The 18,824-nt window shown below is 41.3% G+C and overlaps 1 protein-coding gene across 3 annotated transcripts in view; it reads right to left on the reverse strand.

Annotated features, from left to right (window-relative positions):
• Window positions 1-18,824, reverse strand: part of STK39 (serine/threonine kinase 39) — a gene marked incomplete at its 5' end in the record, with an annotated part of 310,643 nt that overhangs the window by 183,005 nt on the left and 108,814 nt on the right. For all 3 annotated transcript variants that reach the window (XM_079710015.1, XM_079710013.1, XM_079710014.1), the window contains 5 exons: window positions 3,251-3,316; window positions 3,419-3,467; window positions 11,045-11,178; window positions 14,116-14,217; window positions 14,488-14,597. In XM_079710015.1, coding sequence (XP_079566141.1) covers window positions 3,251-3,316; window positions 3,419-3,467; window positions 11,045-11,178; window positions 14,116-14,217; window positions 14,488-14,597 — 461 coding nt within the window. The remainder of the gene's footprint in view (window positions 1-3,250; window positions 3,317-3,418; window positions 3,468-11,044; window positions 11,179-14,115; window positions 14,218-14,487; window positions 14,598-18,824) is intronic.

Raw genomic sequence — 18,824 nt, forward strand, 5'->3', positions numbered from 1 at the left:
TAAAAACAACAAACTGAGGTGACAAAAGTCAAGGGACCAACATCAACAGTTATCCTCTAAGGAACAAATCCCCACCAAGAAACTAGAGCATCATCAACTAGTGGGCACCATAGCAAACAGGAAGGGAGACAGCTGAGCAGATGCCAATAAAGACAAGTCCAAGGATGAGTAACACAAATAACACTAAGGACTCCCCTGTATCAACTTTTAAGTTAAATTTGCTTAAACACCGTAAGGACCTAAGACCAGCAAAGGCATAGTGCCACAAAGGTTTTCAACGCACATGGCTATTAAAATAATATTCACTTCCTAGTGGCCAGTAAGCCTGAATGAGGAGTTTCAAACAAGGAACAGGATGGTTGCTTATCAACATCATGAGCCCAGGGGAATGAGGGCAGTTTGTCTATTATTTACAGGAAGCCTAGGAACAAGTATATGCCAAGCACTTGGGGGGTTCTAGTGAGAGACAAACAGAGTTTCAAATGATCTTTCCTTGGTCCACTGAAGCATGTGTTCATTGAGTCAGCAGACATTTTGTGGGCACTTACTATGAACAAGACACACACTGACTGATGCTGCCCAGGACAGTATACCTGCCACGGAACCTACTGGCAAGGAGTAGAGAATAGCTGATAACCAAAGTGCACTTTAAACTGAGAATTATGACAGGAAAACAGCCAACCTAATGAAGCTGGAGAGCCAGAAGAGCATTATTATGGGCCCCTGTTCTTCTCTATTAAGATATTTAAAGAACTAATTTATATTCTCCCTTTCCTCCTTTGTGTGACTCTCAGATGTGTGGCCATTTTCCATTTGAAGGGATGGATGACAAAGCAATCCCTGAGGAGCTAGTAAAAGGGCAGAAGACATGCTTGGAAAATCATAATTCCCGAAACTCTGGCTGCTTATTGTTTAAGATACGTGCAAAATGGAATTTGGAATGCACAACACACTAATATGTAATAAATAATCTAAATTTAAAAAAAAAAAAAGAAAACAAAGTGAGAGCCTGAACAGATTCTTCACTGATGGAATCTCAAAGGAAAGTATGGGTTATGTAGTAAGAACTATAGATGGTTCAAGTTTCGCTGGAGTTTAGAATATAGTTGACCCTTGAACAACACGGGTTTGGAGTGCACAAGTCCATTTACACATGGATTTTTTTCAATAGTAAATACTACAGTACAACACAACCCACATCTCATTGAATCCGCAGATACACAGGAACCACACATACAGAGGGCCGACTATAAACTGTACTCTGATTTTTGACTGCGCAGAGGGTTGGCAGGTTGTTCAAGGGTCAACTGCATAAGGCGGGAAGTTGAAATGGTGCCATGAATTCAAGGCTAAGGGGCTTGGACTTTATTTGATAGGAACCTTTTTTTTCCCCCATTTCCTTTTGTTTTTGTTTAATTTTGGAAACCACTTTTGAGCAATTAAGCGCCACGATTAGAAAGTTAATCTTGCACTAGTGTCTAAGGAGGAATGGGTGGGGGAGGAGAGTAGTTAGAAATCCACTGCCAATGTTCAATTAAAAACAGGAGGAAACGTTCCAAGCAACGCTGCAGAGGGAAATGTGGAGAGGACTTGGAGCGGGTTTAGAGGGGGAAGACAAAGAAGGAGGCCTAAAAATCATCCCAGAGCTCTGAGGTCGGGTGGCTCAGAAAGCAGCAGAGAGCACAGGGAGATGAGGTTTGGGAGGGAAGACACACAGTTTGGAAACACTGCACAGGGGGCTGGAGGTGTGAGGCTGGAGCTCCGGGAAGGATGCAGGCCTGGGAAAGTTCCTCCCAGGGAACAGAGACAGGATGAGATCAGAGGGAAACCAAAAACAATGTCCTTTGGGGACACATACTGTACAAATCAATGGCTTTCTAACAGCTTTCTTCAACTCTGGTTGGCGTTTTAGTTATCTGATCAAAAGGCCCCACTGCTAGACTCCGACACCCCAGAGAAGTGCTCCAGGCACCTCCTTCAGCCCTCTGGATGGAGCCCTCGCACTCGGTTGGGCACTTTGACTTTCTGTTGCCTCAAACTGAAGCTTCAGCTTCTCTGTGCTGCCCCGTGGGATGTGCCACTCTGATGGACCATCACTAGAGGTTCACTTTTCCCTCTGAGCTGTCCCAGAGGACTACCCTGGCTCAGGGCTGTGCAGTCAGCACAGCAATCCCCCATCCCTGGCCCAGGCCCACAGCCCGGGGACCAGTCCACTCCAAAGGATTCTGCGGGTCCAGGAGAGGGGCTCGACACCCACACAGAATGGGTCATTTCTTGAAGTCTATTTTAAAATCTATTTAAAGCAATTCTAAAGCATCAGCTAAATGTATTCCATACCCAATGTTTTCGAAAGGGGAACGTCTGGAAGTTAACAGTCCAAGTTACCCACACCTAGGCATGATGAGATACAATCTCTCATGCCTATTTCTTTGTCAATTTTATTTACAGAGCAAACAACTCAGATTCTTATCACCTTTCTCTGTAAATATTAATTGTAAAAAGGAAAAAAAAAAAAACCAAAGAAGCTTCCTCTTTCTAAATCTGTTGACTACACCAATATTTTAAATTATAAATATCTAATATAATTTTCAAATCAAACTAAACCAAACCAAACCAGAGGTTAAATTTTGTTAGGATTCATACCATGATGAAATCTGTAATAACAAATAAATAAAACTCTGGGTAAAAACACATAAATAAATACACTCACACATACATACCATTTAAAAAAATCTAAATACTAGAATGGAAAGTTTTTCAGGTAATTATTAGCATAATTTAGTTCACACAGCATAGACTAAAAAAAAAAATGGGTCTTTTATGAGGAAGGAACCTATATCCCACAGATATTCAAAATAACCATTAAAAACAAAAGTTTTGTTTTTCGTTTTGTCATTTCAAACTGATTTAAAATGACTGTTCCTCTTCAGTAAAATCCCCCCTGCCCAAAAGATATTCAAAGATATTTTACCTCTCCAGTGTTTAAGCCTCAACACAAGCCCCTCCCCTCTGACCTTCCTTAAACAGGCCAATAAGTGGAAAAATGAAGTCATTTGAGCTTCACACCCAAACACATAGCAGCAGGCTGAGATAACCAAAATGCAAAATTCAGTTATCTGAGTAATCGCTGGTCAGATAACCTCTACACATATACTGAGTATGTGGAAATCTTTTTCCTATTTTTCTATAGGCTCCATTTCCCTGGATGGGGAGCAGCTCCCACTGGGGCAGGAGGGCTCACGGCACTTACCTTTTTGGCTCTTTGGGCTATGTCTGGTGTTCTTGTAAGCAGCTTCTCAATCAGGTACTCTCTGTTCTGCAAAACAAATATTCCCAACAGTTTAACATCAAATACAATACACTGAAATTCATAGTGATTTCAAAATAGCAGATTTACTTGGGTTTTTAAGCATGTTACCTTGGCTTTCTGGAAGAATTTGCATTTTAAAAGTTCTGCTGCTGTGGGCCTGAAAGATCAATAATAAATTAGAGTTGAAACAATGACCACTCAATAAAGACACTGCCTTGACGAAACAAGTTAATCCTAGAGTCTTTCTGGAAGACCAGTTTCAGGAATAGCAAAGCCACAGACTAAATTAATCATAAGCTGGCACCAAATTAAATGGTGCCAATTTTCCAGTTCCTTCCAAACACCTCTACTGCAAAACTCCTCCTCTACATAAACTCCTGTAAGTTAAATATCTGGGGCATGATCAATCTTCCATCCTTCACCCTTTCACTTCACTAAGGGAATTCAGTGTTTCTAAAAGGTGGCAGACTGACACGTCTGTGAGCTAAATCCTTGTATTTATTAAGAAGCAGTACAAGCTGCGATATGACCCTATCGAAGAAACTGTGTCCACAGTGTTCTATGATTCCCCAAGAACAGCAGTTTCTGCAAGGGGATCACGCAGCATGTGTACAAGCTCTGTCTGGCCACCGAGTAACCCAGTCTCAAGGGTCCATGGACTATTGTTTTTCAGGGGAAGGTAATTAATAGAATGGTGATCAACAGAATGCAAATTCATTTAAAAGCATTATGGGATTGGTCTGATTGTTTCCTCATGGTGTCATTTAACTTGTTTCTCTGTCCTGTATTTCCCATAAAATGCAAGTTGGGTCTGAAGGCTTGGCTAGGTTGACACAAGCATTTGGGGGAAGAACACGTCATAGATGACACACATCTCACTGCAGCATGTGGGAGGCACATAATGATAGGTTATTTCAGCGGGAGGGATGCCAAGTGTAACCGCGTGGTCCCCAGGCCCAAGGTCTCTCCATGGTAAAGGTAAGTTTTTGCCACTGCAATGGGCAAGTATTCTGTTGGATAATACGTTGCCATGATATGAATATCCTGTTCCGGAGAAACTTTCACCTGATGATTTTAGCATCTTTGCCTTAAATAATTATTTCACTGGAGGTGGCAGAACACTGATTTTCTACTTCTCTCATTCCTTCTATGTTTAATAACTGGCACTCTTCCATAAAGAATAGCTTCTTTCATCAATAGTTCCCGCAGCCATGCAGGAAGAATCACATATACCTAGAGGACAGGACAGTCAGCAAGACAACTGGTCTGATCTCTTCAAAAAGTCGGTGTCACAGAAGAAAAGGGGAGACGTGAGGGGACTGTTCTAGATTAAAACAGACTTAAAGGAACATACAACCAAATGCAACACATGCCCCTCTCCGGAGTCCTGATTTGGACGGGACGGGGAGAGGCTGCAAGAGACATCTAGAAATAGAGATAGGTGAGTGTGCTAGGTATAGGACAACTTTAGGAAATTACTGTTCATTTACTTAGTGTGGAAAAGCACTGTGGTTACGTAGGAACGTGTCTGTATTTGTAGGGAATGCAGGCTGAGGTATTAGGTCTGTTACTTATTTTCAAAGTGTTCAGCAAATAAAATGTGGGTAAATAGGGACAGCAGATATGGGAAATGTGAACAATTGCTGAATCTCGGTGTTGGTGTAGAAGCAAACACTACAATTTTTGCACCTTTTCTGTATGTTTTAAATTTTTCATAATAAAAAACTGGGAGGGAGGAGGGAAGCATGACTGAGTACCATTAGGTCTCCTCTCAGGCAGTGACTGCCAAAGGGACCAAGACTATTGTGTTAAGGGGATCCAAGTTTAAAGGCAGTCCTCACACTTGAAGAGATTGGAAACCAGTGCTTTGAACCAGGAAGCTCCACTAAAATGTTTCCAGGGACAAAACCCAAGCGTATAAAAGAATTAGGAAACATCATTAAGTGCAATGGTATACAAACTGTGTAAGTCTGCAGGGGCCATAAACCGTATTTCTGTGCAAAGAAATTTTCTCTTTCAATTGTTATTGCTCTTTTCCTCAATTTCAAGTGGAACACTGGTTAGGGGTACCTAACAAAGAACCCCAAATCGCCATAGCCACTGCAACCAAGAGCCCCTAATTGCTAACTGCTTGGAGTAAACAAAGGTCTAAACAACAGGTGGGCCACGCTTTACATTTTGTGTTCCGTATCCCTTGGTAAGCTGGTTCAAATTCATGAATTTGTACCTTGGACCTTGTTTTTGGACCTTGTTTACCAGGCACTAGAACTAAAAAGGATAACTGAAGTGATTTAACTTTGGTTGTCTCTTTAATGTAGACTACTCTTAGTGATTACTGGCAAAGCTTTTGGCTTCCAGCTACTCCAAACTCATCATTTCATTCTCTCAGTAAATATATACTGAGCATCTGCTGTTTGTCAGGCATCATGTTAGGTGCTAGGTCCACTCTAATGACTATGACAGACATAAATACTACCCTCAGCAACTTACGATCTGGCAGATAAGAGAGTGTGCTGTCAGACTGTAAGAGGAAGGTCAGAACATTCAAACACATGAATTGTGTTTGGGGAAAGGAGAGGGCTACTGAGAAAACATATAAGAGGAACCATGACACAAGGGACCGACCATGTTTGGTACCTTACCATATAAAACCAAATTTTAAAAACCAAGAGGCATACAAAATAACTTGGATTTAACTTTTTAGAGTGAAAAGAAAAGAAACCTAAGAAAATCAAGATGATGAAGGAACTCCAGGCCACTCTCTTGGTAGAAACCCTCATCCCCTCTGGTCAACATGGTTACGACACAGCCTCCCGGTGAGTCTGTCGGCCCCTTCTCTCTTCCTCCTTCCGACCCATCACCCACACTGCTCCCTAGGTGGCTTCTAAACGAAAACAATTTCTTAGCCCTCCCAATGGATTTCAGTGGCCTGAGACCCCGACTCCTCCAGCCCCATTTCCCAGCACACCCCACGTGAACTCTACCCTCCAGCTATGGTGATGGTCTCCGCCATCTCTTGCTCTTTCATGACAAAGCACACACTGCTTTTCTTGCTTTAGAATGTTTTGTGGCCAACTGGCATATCTTTGCTCGTCAGTCAAGAACCCATTTAAACGCCATCCGTCTTCAGAGGTGTTTCTCCCAGGTCCTACAAGTAGCGGAATTCATTGCTCCCACACCAATCCACCACACTTTGCAATAATCTGTTCCTGTATCTCCCTGCCTCCACCCCACTAGGTTATAAGCCTTTCCAAGAAAGGGACCACACAGTATTCATTTTTTATATCCCCAAAGCCTAACACAGAGCACAAAACTGCTACAGCTCAGTTTCATGCTATAACCAAATATGGCGTAAAAGTGATGCCACTAGACATTGGAGCCCCAAACCACAGCTTCTGGAGCCAGAGTTAGTCAGCACTCTAAGCATCTACTCAATATGGTAGAGAGCAGGAGAATGATGTAATGAAAGTAAGACTCAGGCTAACAAAAAAGAAAAGGCGAGGGATGTGTCTGTGCACAGGAGGCACTGAGGAGGCGGGCCACAGACAACCCGCTCTCTCCTCCGCACCCCACCTCCTGCCTCCTCATCCCAGGGTCAAGTGTAGGACCCATGTAGAGAGAAGGCTGGGAAATGCCAGGCACACCTGGAGACACAGTGCTGGGAATACTTTCCCTTCCCCAGCAAGGTCATTTCTATAGTAACCAAAACTGTAAAGGGGAAAAGCATGCTGCAGAGAAAACTTTCCTCTGGACTCCACCCTTAGCCTTCATCAACAGATACAGAAACACAATGACATGAGAAAGGAGAAGTGGTTTAAGAAGGCACATTCCTTTTTTAACAGGCTTAATATTTACGTTAAATAATAGGTAATTTCTACTCTATACAGAGAACTGAATGCAGGTGTTGAATTTTGGAGTTGAATCCTACATGTGCCAAACTACCTCCATAAAAAGCATGGAAAAGTGGAAAGTGGAAAGGATGAGGAAAATGAGGGAGGGAAGAAAGAGATTAGAAGGTATGAGAAAAGCCAAGATGTGTGCTGCCCATCTGATTTTAGGGGTTTTGCGTGTTTTGTTTGTTTTAGTCTTATGCTATAGGAATTACTAGTGTAGGGTTAATGTGGAACCATCAGTGCTGCCTGCCTCTTAGCCGAGTACTACAGAAGAAAGAATTCTGCAAGCACCATTCTGTCTTACATGTCCACTAACAGTTATCAAGCAATACAATATAATGTAAACACAAACACCATTTTACAAGAAATGCTAAAATGCTATACCAGCAACCAAAATGATGGCCCAGGCTTTGAATAATGATTCAATTTTAAATCCTTAAAAACAATGCGGAAGTCTGCAAGTACCAACATTCTCAGAAGAAAATCCCTTAAAGGATTCCAATACATATGGATGAACCAAAGTCCACTGAGACTTAACATAATTTTCAAAGGATTCAGGATGAATATGATACAGTTTAAATAGAAATTAAAATGCAAATTTTTAGAACTAACAATACATTGACCTCTGTCAGAGCTGCATTTCTCACCCCACCCCTTCCCTCAGAAGAAATATTCCAAGTTTTATTTGTTTCCAGTGGATTTATCTATGCAACATCCACCCCTTTGTTGCTCCAAAAAAATGATAGTTAACTTTTATAGCTGTCATCCATATGAAGTATATAACCTTCAAGATTAAGGCTCATTTTTTTTAAGAATAGCAAAATGTTCTGCTGTGCAAATATAAGCAAATCTTTACCTATGCAAATGCAGGGCACAGACTTGGATGAGGCAAACAGCTCTGACACCCAGCTCTCAGGCAATAGGAAAGTTCCACGAGCTCTCAAGGTTGACAGAAAGCACAGTTCCTTCTCAGCTAGCCTGAGGGCTCCAGCATAGGAATGATTCTGTCCTGGTCACTGTTCCCCTGTGATATATGTTTTCATTCATTGCTAAAAAGGTACTCAGCAAGACCAGGATTTCAGTACTAGTCAACTGCTTTTACATTACAAGCAGAGGATCTACATGCTGACAACAGAAATAAATACAATGATCGGAACTCTTGCCTTCACTCCTCAACCCACTCCAATCTGGTCTGGCTCCAAAACTCTTTTCAGTGAGTCCAAATCATCCCCAAATTGCAAGCTCCCAACTGTTTGCAGGTGTTCAAGAAATACCACTGAGTACGTAATACAGACCAGTCACTGTGGACAAAAAGAGACATAGAAAGGTGAGAGGCACAGATCCTCCTTCTAAAAAACTCAGAAACTCATGAGGAAACTGAATATGTGAGTCAATAAATGTACACAGTGTGATAAGTGCTACAAGAGACATATCATCAACATACTGCAGGAAACTCGAGGTTGCAACAACTCTACTTGGTCAGGAAGAAAAGGCAAATAATGAATGGCAATCCCAATTTCCTGAATACTTAGGAATGCTCCGGCACTGTGTTCTCTGCTTTAAGGGCATCATCTCCATCCTCATAGCAACCCTATGACGTGGTGTTATTAGGCCCATTTTACAGACGAGGAAACTAAGTCATGCAGATGATGTAGGGCTAGGAATCGCACCCAGATGTATCTAACTTTGAGAACCTGGGGCCTTTGAACTAAGTATTGAAAGACAGGTGGAAGGGGGACAGGAGAAGAGGAAAAAAATCTTTGGACAATATAAACAAAGGCAGAGAAGATAAGAAATACTCACAGGTTTCTTTCAGACCTGAGCAGCAATTAGATGTTTACTTATTCATTCAGTCATGAATACATATTTTTAATTGCATCGTGTATAATACATAATTCAACAATTATAATATTGCTTTTTTCCATTCTCACATTTCCTGAATCTTTTTTCCCCAAACTTCCCGCGTCGTGCCTTTTCATTACAAGAAAAAATCACCTGGGAAGTTTGTGCACCAGTGACACTCTCTGTTTGTTATAGAGGACAACTGCATAATAGTGAGAACAGATTACGTTATACAGAAAATATCTAACAGAAGTTCTTAACCTATTAATACTTTGTAAATCAATAATGTTACCAAGAGAATACTCTGAGGGAAAGATGTTGTGAGAATTCGAATAAATTCTGTATGGCTCTCTTCTAAAACTTTTATTGTTATTGTTGTTGTCTGGTGGGGTGGTGGGAACCTGATATTTGAGCTGGAAAGACTTTCAAGATTATTGAGAAGTAAGGATGGCTTGTTAAATAGAATGTATGACGGTATAATCTAATTTATCTTGACCAAATTGTAAGTCTCCTAAAGAAATATATTTATCAGTTAGTACACTAACAGTTCTACCCCACAGAATCTTTTTTTGAAAGAGCTGGAATCGTGCGGCATTACACATCACCACCACTAGGTGGAATCTCAACTATTTTGAGACTCACAAAGACCATCAGTCACAACCCAGTCCTTCTAATGGGGAAAACAAGTTCTTCTCTCACTGGGCTTTAGAGGATCAAAGTCTGTCTCCTCGGTGATGCTAAAGACTTACGTTTGGAGATGACACCAAATACAAGGGGAAGGCAAGCAAGTGCTGCACCCCTTTTACAATAAATAATTTCAAGATGCTTAACAGCAAAGAGTCTTTAGAACTGGCTCCATGAGAAAGGTAACTAACTGATATAGAAAAGATTCAAGGCAAATTCAGTAAAATGTAAAGGAATGAACAGAGTTGCTACAAAGAACAGGTAAAATAATGGAAACGATGTTTATTCTAGAGAAGGGTAGCCTGCTCAAACAGTAGATCACTGTGTGAAGGCAAAAGGCTTAAGTTTCATAAAGAACTTAAGGATAAAGGAATCCTTCGAAAAGCAGGGTCCTTCCCTGAAAAAGAAAGTTCCAAAAGACAAGCCAGTTTTTATGTTTTAGAACACAAGTATCAAGTTGGAGTCCTGGGTGGATGAGGGTAGCCAGTAACTTCTCAGCAGCCTCTCCAGGTGTGTAATCCAAGTTCACCTTACATTAGGACAATGCAGCACACAGCCAAGCACTACAAAGGGACTCTACCCAGCCAAGGTTTGTGCTCAGTTCATGTCATTAACATTCTCCTTCAAGTGACAAAGGACACTGGGCTCTACTATCACTACCCAGGACATTTCAAACTCACAGAAATGAAGAAGAAGAAACAAAACTCAGAAAACAGACATACCACAGTGCAGGGCAATAATCCAAGAATAAAGAGGAAATGCTAAAGTTAATTTAAAACCATTTGCTTCTATTTATACGATTAATCTTTTGAATGTAAAAATGTTAATCTTCTTTACTGATAATCTTTTAAACAGCACAAACAACTTGTTCTGCAACTCGAAGCTCATGCAAAATTCAACAGCTCTGCCTGGTTTAGACTGGAGCTGGCAGGATATTCAAATCCTGAGAGGTCAGTGCAACCTACACAGTGCAGAATATTAGCTCAGCTTCTGAATTCACCACTGCCAATTGCTTTTGATTTCTGTTTTACTTCACTTCCTTTGATGACAGAGCCCATACCTAACAAGCACAACCAATCTTATTAACACGGAAAATTTTCCTCGGCCTCTCCCTCATCCTCACTCACTTCTCTCCCTTTTGGACCCAAGCTTCCACTAACAGGTTGGAAACCTGGGGACCAGAGCTGGATTTCCCTTGAACTGGATAGAACTAAACTTCAGGACTCCTCACACAGCCCTTCCCCATCCACAAACCAAGCTCTGTCGTGACCCCACCCAGTCATGACCACTCACTCATCCGCTCAGGTTGACATACCTTTTAGAAGGATCTTTCTGAAGACACAGTGAAAGTAATTTTCTAAAGGACTTGCCGTACTTTTTCATCATCTCCTTATCCTCTATTCCTGTTTCTAAAGTGGGTGGATCATTTTGCAAAGTCAACATCAACACCTGCAGCAGAAACAAACAGGAAGACAGGATCTCAGGACAGCAGTTGCTACAACTGAGTTTTTCATTTTTCAGCAAAGCCTCAAAGACCCTCCTTGATTAGGTACAAATGTGCTTCCCCATGATTTTCATCTTCTAGAAAGTGTGCATTCAGAGTATTCGGTTCCCTTTGCAAATCTGTTCACGTGCCCTTTAACCTTTTTGTTATTCCATTGACAGAACTTACAAAATCTGCTCTATGTGTCAAGAGTGCTCTCCCAAAGGGGCCAGGACAAGGGCTTCCTGGGAACTAGCTCTCACAAGGCCTGCAGGAGCACTTAGCTCCAGCACCAGCTTAGTGCAGGCTGTGCTCTGGCTGGGAAAGGGGGCAGTGGAGGGTAGAGAAAGAGAGGCCCAGAGCAGCAGGGAATGTTCACGTATACAGGGTATTCCTAAGTAAGGGACTGCCTGTACTCAAGGCTTCTGTAATACATTACCAGCCCTAAAAATAAATCCACAACATCCCAAGAGGTAACACATGGTCTCCCTTTTTCTTTTTTAAATGAAAAAACATACAGAAAATTGCTTAAAGGCTTGGCAAAACTGAGACAGTAAGACACTGAAAGATAGCTAGGACACAAGTGAGTTACTAAAAACCATAACCAGAACAAAAGGCCATGCTGCTTTTGGAAAGGGAGGAAACGAAATCAAAACACAGCTTTCACATTGAAAAGGCAAAAAATTCCATTCTTTCACACTAACGTCAAAATTATTTGTTTTTTTAAAAAAAGTGTAGAATTTGTAGCAAACTATTGACCTATAAAATGAAAAAAAACTCATTAATGCATAAATCAGCCTTAATTTATGCAAATGCTATACATGCCAAGACACTGTTCAAACACTTTCAGATGTGTGAATAGATGAAGGATCAAAGTGACAGTTTATTGTTTGTGGAGGATAATAGCAAACCGAAGAAAAGTGGGAGATCTGTGAGATTTTAAGAAAAGTCCTGCAGGACTTTAGGCTAGAATTAGCAATGTGACTGGATTCAAGTGGAAAACACTAAAAAGTAGGAAAGAACGCAAACAAGAAATAAGAAAAAATAATAGAGAAAAACCAGATGAAAGAAAAGTCCTCAGAACTGTTTCAGTGCCTTTTCCCCAAAAGGTCACTTCAATTGTTTACACCTCAATTTTAAATTTTCTGCTGACAAAATCAGGTGTGTACACACAACCCCCAAATCTTAACTATTTGAAAAAATATGTATATAAATATATAGAGAAAAACAATGTAATGAACTACACTAAAACTTAAATAGGGATTGTCTGTGGTTGATGAGATTATGGATGATTGTTTTCATCTTTATTCTTATTTGGACTTCCAAATTTTCTACAATAAGAACGTATTAACTTTTTTGTTTGTTTTTTTTTGTTTTTGTTTTTGTTTTTGTTTTTTGCTGTACGCGGGCCTCTCACTGCCGTGGCCTCTCCCGCCGCGGAGCACTGGTAGAGTATTTTGGGTTGGAAGGTTTTTATTCTTTCAGCACTTTGAATTAATTGTGCCACTCCCTTGTGGCCTGCAAAATTTGTGCTGAAAAATCGGCTGATAGTCTTATGGGAGTTCCTTTGTATGTAAAAAGTTGATTTCTCCTGTTGCTTTTAATATTTTCAACTTGTCTTTAACTTTTTTTTTGGTGGTACGCAGGCCTCTCACTGTTGTGGCCTCTCCCGTTGCGGAGCACAGGCTCTGGACGCACAGGCTCAGCGGCCATGGCTCACAGGCCCAGCCGCTCTGCGGCATGTGGGATCTTCCTGGACTGGGGCACGAACCCGTGTCCCCTGCATCGGCAGGCGGACTCCCAACCACTGTGCCACCAGGGAAGCCCCGTATTAACTTTTTAATCAGTAAAATCATTTAACTTTATTTTTATCCTCAGGTCTTTTTTTTCTAAATCCTCTTAAAGCTTTTCCAATAAAATCCTAGGAAAAAGTTGAAACAAACGTGGACCATATTCTCTGTAAAATGCCTTCATAATTTCCATTCAACTATTTCAGCCACAAAACAAAATCCAGTTGGGTAAATTAGCCCTGATCCCACCACCTCAAAACTAACAGAAATAATGATGTAGTCTAGTTAAAAGAAAAACAAAAATAGGGACTTCCCTGGTGGTCCAGTGGTTAAGAATCCGTCTTGCAATGCAGGGGATGCCGGTTCCATCCATGGTCAGGGAACTAAGATCCCACATGCTGAGGGGCAACTAAGCCCACGCACCACAACTAGAGATCCCGAGTGCTGCAACTAGAGAGAAGCCTGCGCACACACCGCAACGAAGTGAAGAGCCCGCGGGCCACAACAAAAGATCCCGCGGGCTGCAACTAAGATCCCGTGCAGCCAAATAAATAAATAAATATTTTTTAAAATAATAACAATAAAGAGTAACTTCCAAAAAAATAACAGAAATCTAAAAATGGTATCCAAATGTATGTTAGTTCCTAAAAACACTGGGCTCCCTTATTTCAGATGAGTCACCAACATGACACTATGAGAACAGGAGTGAAATGTTACAGACCATGGGGAAAAAAAGGCCTGAAAATTTGGGAAATCCATCTGTTAAGATGATATCACTATAATCTATTTTTAGATTTTTCTTGGGGAGCTGGGGGTATTCTGTGATAGAGAGAGTAATGACCAGCATTTGTCTCATCTATCAACCTCCATCGACCAATCTGACCACATTCTTCTGTGCTAAGAATGTAAAGCAAGCAAGCTTCAAAGCTGGGGACTGTGCTACTTTTGTCCCATTCTGTCGACTGAGAGCATCAGATAACATTTAACTTGGCTGCATCCCTCCATTAATTCCCCTTGGGTCTAAGAGAAAAATGACTATGTTTAAGAGAATTAGAGGATGGATTCCGTTAAATCATATTTCAAACCCAACATAATATTTCCAATAACAATTACTTTCATAGGAGGATATTTGTGATAAGGCGCTGCTCCTGTGGCTAGTTCAATGGCAGTTATTCCAAAACTCCACATGTCGGCCTTGAAGTCATAGCCTCTCACCTAAGAAGGGAAGCAGGAAAAAAAACACAATTATACAGCCGGCATGTTATACATGACGAGGTCCATATTATGTCAGAAGTCCACGGCTGTGCGTGCACAACCTTGAGATTACTTTGCTAAGGCCCAGCAATCGGGAATTAGATATTGCATGACGCATTCTAGTAAAATGATTGATTTGAACAAAACGTTGGTGTACTAATGATATGTATTGTACAACTATGCTATGTCAATCAAAACATCACTTTTATTTTATTTATTAATTTATTTCACCTGTTCCATGACTTCAGGGGCCATCCAACACGGGGTGCCAACGAATGTTTTCCTCACTTTATTCCGGGTAACATCACCCCCTGTTGCTAAGAAAGCACTTACCCCAAAATCTGAAAGGAAAAAAAAAAAAAAAAACAACCCTTATTTTAGGTAAGACATTATGGCTTACAAATCCTGACTTTATGAACATTTCTTTTCCTGGTGGGCCTCGCAATGGTGATGACTTGCTCCAAACACTGTGGAGCTCTCTCAGCCATACAGCAGGGCAGTCCTGCCACCCGCCGTCCCCTACACCAGCTTTCCCCAACCTTTTTGGCACCAGGGACCGGTTTCGTGGAAGACGATTTTTCCCCGGGGGCAGGGACGGCCGATGGTTCAGGCGATAATGCGAGCCGGAGCGATGGGGAGCGGCAGATGAAGCTTCGCTCACTTGCCCACTCGCCCCTCACCTCCTGCTGTGCGGCCGGGTTCCTAACAGGCCGTGGGCAGGTAGCGGTCTGTGGCCCGGGGGTTGGGGACCCCTGCCCTACACTTCAGAGAACGCCCTCATCACAGGTTATGGGTCGGCAAGCTCACCAGTCCAAAAGCTCAGCATATCCTTTTTATATTTTCTACTAAAAAGGTATCACAAGTCATAACTAATTATAAAAGATTACAATAAAAATACACATACCTTCCCAAAGCCCTAAATTAAAGGATCTTAGCTTTTAGCTAAGATTCATTTTAGAAAATCATTTATAAGAATAGCACCAAAGGCAGTAAAACTAGCGTGTGTTTCTTTTTATGTTTTCTTTTATTATGATTATTTTCTAGCCTCTTTAATTCCACATCATCAATGTTTGGGGGGTGGATTTCTTCCTTGAAATAAAGGATGAATAACATACAACTTCCACATTCCCATGCCCTTCCTTGAACAGTGCTTTAGCCAAAATCATAATGGCAAATCCACAAACCCAGGTACATAAAGCCAACATGCCCAGTTTTATCCACACGTAGCAATCAACACAAAGGATAAGCCCAGTCAGTAAAGATTGGGTTTTTTTCAACGTTTGCTTTCTGGATAATTTTCATAGATATAGATGGAAAGGTTTGTAGAGTGAAATAATACTCTTCTTGACATCCATTATATATTAGAAGTTCTTCTTGTGAGGACATGAATTAATTAAGCATACTGTATACGTGCATGCATTTATGCAAAAATTATGTTTGTATACGTGAAAGTAGAGAGGGAATACCCAGTGATTATTAATGCATGCATTTGTGCTTAGAGTTTTACTAATGGTTAAAATTAGTTAGTAAGTTAAACTACCAACAACTTAGGGCTAGTACAGACCTACCAGTAAGAGCCAACTCAAGGGCACCTCAAGAGAAAGCTGGTAAATAGTTATAAAAAAGGGATGTCAACACCTCAAAACACTGCAGCAGATTATGCAGTGTGGACCCCTTCAAACTGCTCTCTCATGACTCTTCTTTGCTGGCCCCCTTTGGTGATTGCCAGGATGATGGCAATCACCAAGGAACAATGTCAAGTACACACCAAGGTAAAATATTAGCATTTGCGTTAGATCTACATTATTAAGTTATGCAATAACACTGGAACCAGTTCCCTGAGTTGAAATCTGTTGACTGTTCCATTTTATTAACGTTTAAATTTACTCAAATCTCAATAGGATTACAACTTCAAGTAAAAGGAATAAAAATTGACAAAGGGAGTCTTTATTCCAACTGCTACTCTCGTGTTACTAGTGAGCAAAAGTATATTCTGAAAATGCTCTATAATTTAATTTGCATGTATGTGCTGAACTCTATTTGAACTCTTATATTACAGCCAGAAAAATCAAGCTTTCTGAAAAGAAACCTCTGAAACCACTGAACCAGTCTCCTTCCAGTAGGAGGAGATAAAATTCATTCTCTTACAGAAGAGCTAGGTGAACTTAATCATTTGTAAGTATCTACTAGATTTGGCTAGAGGAAGAGACAACATGATAAGGCTTTCGAAAATATAAATTTCAACCTCATTTGTATTTCGGAAAAGAAGTTTAACAGTGAATCCAACATTCTGTTTTTATTAAAATAATTTTGTAACATGATAATATTAAATAAATACATATCATCTGTAAATAATTAAGGATATGGGTAAAAGTTGTTTTAAGGAAAAATAAATTCTTTTCCATGCAGTTGAAGCAATTCTACACCTCAAATATACATATATCTTCCTAAAAGATATGATCCAGACAAAAATCCATTGTTAACATTAACTGTTTTTAATTCCTTAAAAATACCATCTGATGGGACTTCCCTGATGGCACAGTGGTTGGGAATCCGCCTGCCAATGCAGGAGGACACGGGCTTGAGCCCTGGTCCAGGAAGATCCCACATGCCACAGAGCAACTAAGCCCGTGCGCCACATCTACTTAAGCCCATGCACCTACAGCCCGTGCTCCGCAACAAGCCACCACAGTAAGAAGCCCGCGCACCACAAAGAAGAGTAGCCCCCGCTCGCCGCAACCAGACAAAGCCCGCACGCAGCAGCAAAGACCCAAGGCAGCCAAAAATAAATAAATAAAAAATAAAAATTAAACAAACAAACAAAAAAACCCATCTGATTACATTAGACCTTTTAAAGCTGCAAAAACAGCTGAAAGAGATGCATCGTTGCAATTCATTATTGACAATACCTCTTTAATGTATTTTCCTGATTCACATTTGTATTCACAGACTCCACTTAGAACACTCACTTTTAAGTCATAAACAGATGGTTAAATGTCTTTAAAGCTCAGAAGAAAAATTCCGGAAGCAGAAAACACCAATCCTAACATCTACTCACCCTACGACTACAGAATAATTTGCTCATATGTATGGCCAGTGTATATAGAAAAAGATTTATATGTACTGCAAAAGAGAACTTTTGGACTGAACTTTGTAGGCTGCTCGTGTAAACAGGAAGACGGATATATTCTGTGGAGACAGCTTACATATGACAAGAGAAGTGGAGGTGGCAGAGCAGAAGACAGTGAAAAGCGCCCTTGATTGCTGAGGGGGACCTCCAGACAGCCCAGGGGAGCGGAGCCAGATACGTGTGGGTCAGAAACCATGAACATTTCTCTGGCAACATGGAATCAAAGGCTACACATCAAGTTAGCCAGCCTCCAGGAATAACTGCATCTCAAACCAGAAAGAGTGCGGTCATCCTGGTAACGAAAAGCCTCTCACATCTTTTGAATCCATCCAGTTCTCTCCTTCCCCATTGTCACTGCCTTGGTTTAAGCCCAAGTGTCCTGGGGCAGCCTCCGAGGTCACCACCTCCCTGCTTTCCCCAGACCAGCCTGCAGCAGCCAGGCACTTCTTTGTCACAGGCCTGACAGCTCCTTAAAAGTCTTTAAAGGCTCCCTGCTCCCCCAGGATAAAGTCAGAATCCCTCAGCACAACATGCAAATCTGACTCCCCTTCCCTCTCCTCATCTAACGCTACTCCCAAATTCCAACCTTGGGCCCCGGCCCTCCTACTTACTTTTAATTGCCTGAACCCACCACCATCCTTGCCCTCAGCAGTGTTGCCTTTGTACATGGATGATGCCTTTGCCTTGGCATCATCCCAGTGCATTGTTCCCTCCACTAAGGGGAGGACCATCAGCAGAGGACACTCTGCTGGTCCTTATTAATGACAGAAGCATCTTTGGCATCCTGGCTCTTGGTGCCTTGGGGCTTTTTCGCGGCTGCCTCTGCGTTAGGGTATGGTTAAGTTTGATGTACCTTCATCACCTTTCCCTCATTTGTGGTGTACGATTTAAGTGACTTTGGGAATTGTCTTGTTTTGACATGTGAACGCTAAGCCCTGTGGAGGATCTGCAGGGGTTTGGGGTGCAGCTACCTGATTTAGCAAGTAGCAGATCTGCCAGGAAATAGCACAGCCCTAAGGCACCAAGGCAGGATGCTCAGTGGTTAGGCTGAAGACTAAGCTGTTCCCCAACTGTGTGACTCCAGCAAGGCACTTAACCTTTCTGGAGCTCTGTTTTCAGGCTTCTTGGTTATGCCTGTTTTTACATTATTTTCACATTTATAACACCCCCCTACTTCTTTTTACCGTGGATAAATATGCTTTATAATAATTGTTAGGTAGATCAATAGCTACTCTTCTCTGACTTACAAAACTGGGCTGAGGGGATAAGCATTGACGTTTTTACAGTGGTAGATATAAAATACGAGAAGGACATGCTTCCTGACCTTAAGAATATTACCATCAAGGAGGGAGAAGGCATGAAACAGAATGTGTAGAATCAAACGTTATGCTCTGCTGTCCGTGTAGAAGTGGAAGAGCTAGGACTCTAATAGCCATGA

The sequence above is a fragment of the Hyperoodon ampullatus genome (assembly GCF_949752795.1).
Source record: "Hyperoodon ampullatus genome assembly, chromosome: 8".
NCBI lineage: Eukaryota > Metazoa > Chordata > Mammalia > Artiodactyla > Ziphiidae > Hyperoodon > Hyperoodon ampullatus.